The 1,143-nt window shown below is 47.1% G+C and overlaps 1 protein-coding gene across 1 annotated transcript; it reads right to left on the bottom strand.

The window, feature by feature from the left end:
* Positions 1 to 219: 219 nt before the first annotated feature.
* On the bottom strand, positions 220 to 1,143 carry LOC129406058 (olfactory receptor 4D11-like). Its single transcript, XM_055143806.1, has one exon. The coding sequence runs from the start codon at positions 1,141 to 1,143 to the stop codon at positions 220 to 222; it is 924 nt and encodes a 307-aa protein (XP_054999781.1).

Genomic DNA, 1,143 nt, shown 5'->3' with positions numbered 1-1,143 from the left:
ACAATAACAACAACAACAACAACAACAACAAAAAACACTATTCCCCACCCCCACAGAAAACTGGGTTGTCAGTGACCCCTTCATTTAAACAGAAAAAATTGTATCTAGTAGTTGGAGTTGTTTATTGGCAATACATTTAAGTGTAAGTTTGAGACCCTGGAGAAAATAATGAAAGCAGTTATTAGTGATGAAAAGTGAGGGTTGTTACTCTAACTTATCTTAGAAGAAGATGTTACTTTTCAGTTTTCTCATGGCTGTCTTCATTTCCTGGTTCCTCAGAGTATAGATCAGGGGGTTCAGCAGAGGAGAGATGACAGTGAAGGTGACGGAGATGACCTTATCAGAGGGGAGGGCAGTGAAGGGCCGGGCATAGACGTAGATGCAGGGTACAAAATGCAGAGTCACAACAGTGATGTGGGAGGTGCAGGTGGAGAGGGCTTTCCTCCTGCCCTCCCCTGCCTGAGACCTCAGCATCATGAGGATGACTGTATAGGACACAAGCAGGAAGACGAACCACAGGACAGCAATCAAACCATTGTTAGAAATCATTAAGATCTCAAGAGCAAAGGTGTCAGTACAGGCAAGTTTCAGGACCTGGGGGACATCGCAGTAGAAGCCATCCACAATATTGGGTCCGCAGAAGGGGAGGGAGAGTAACAGGGCAACCTGTACAATGGAGTGGAAAAAGCCCCCCACCCAGGATGCAGCAATGAGGGCAAAACATCTCTCTCTGCTCATGATGGTCACATAGTGCAAGGGCTTGGAGATGGCCAGGTAGCGATCAAAGGCCATCAGAGAGAGAGAGAAAACATCTGCCCCACCAAGGAGATGGAAGAAGAATATCTGTGTCATGCAGCCATCGAAGGAGATGGTCTTTCTCCTGGATAGAAGGTCTATGAGCACCTTTGGAGTAGTGATGGAGGAGAAGCAGATGTCCAAGATGGAGAGATTGCGGAGCAGGAAGTACATGGGGGTGTGAAGGCGGGACTCACAGGTGACGGTGACCAGGATGAGGAGGTTTCCCAGCAGAGTTGTCATGTATACAAGACCCAGAAAAAGAAACAAGATCAAGCTCAGGTCTTGGGACTGGGTAATTCCCAGAAATACAAATTCTTTTACCCTGGTGCCATTTCCCAACTCCAT

Source organism: Sorex araneus, chromosome 6, assembly GCF_027595985.1.
Source record: "Sorex araneus isolate mSorAra2 chromosome 6, mSorAra2.pri, whole genome shotgun sequence".
NCBI lineage: Eukaryota > Metazoa > Chordata > Mammalia > Eulipotyphla > Soricidae > Sorex > Sorex araneus.
The sequence above is the reverse complement of the archived record's forward strand: the minus strand, read 5'-3'. Positions and strand labels throughout refer to the sequence as shown.

Bases quoted from the DNA above. Each gene is read 5' to 3' on its own strand.
- LOC129406058 (XM_055143806.1), bottom strand. From the start codon at position 1,143: ATGGAGTTGGGAAATGGCACCAGGGTAAAAGAATTTGTATTTCTGGGA.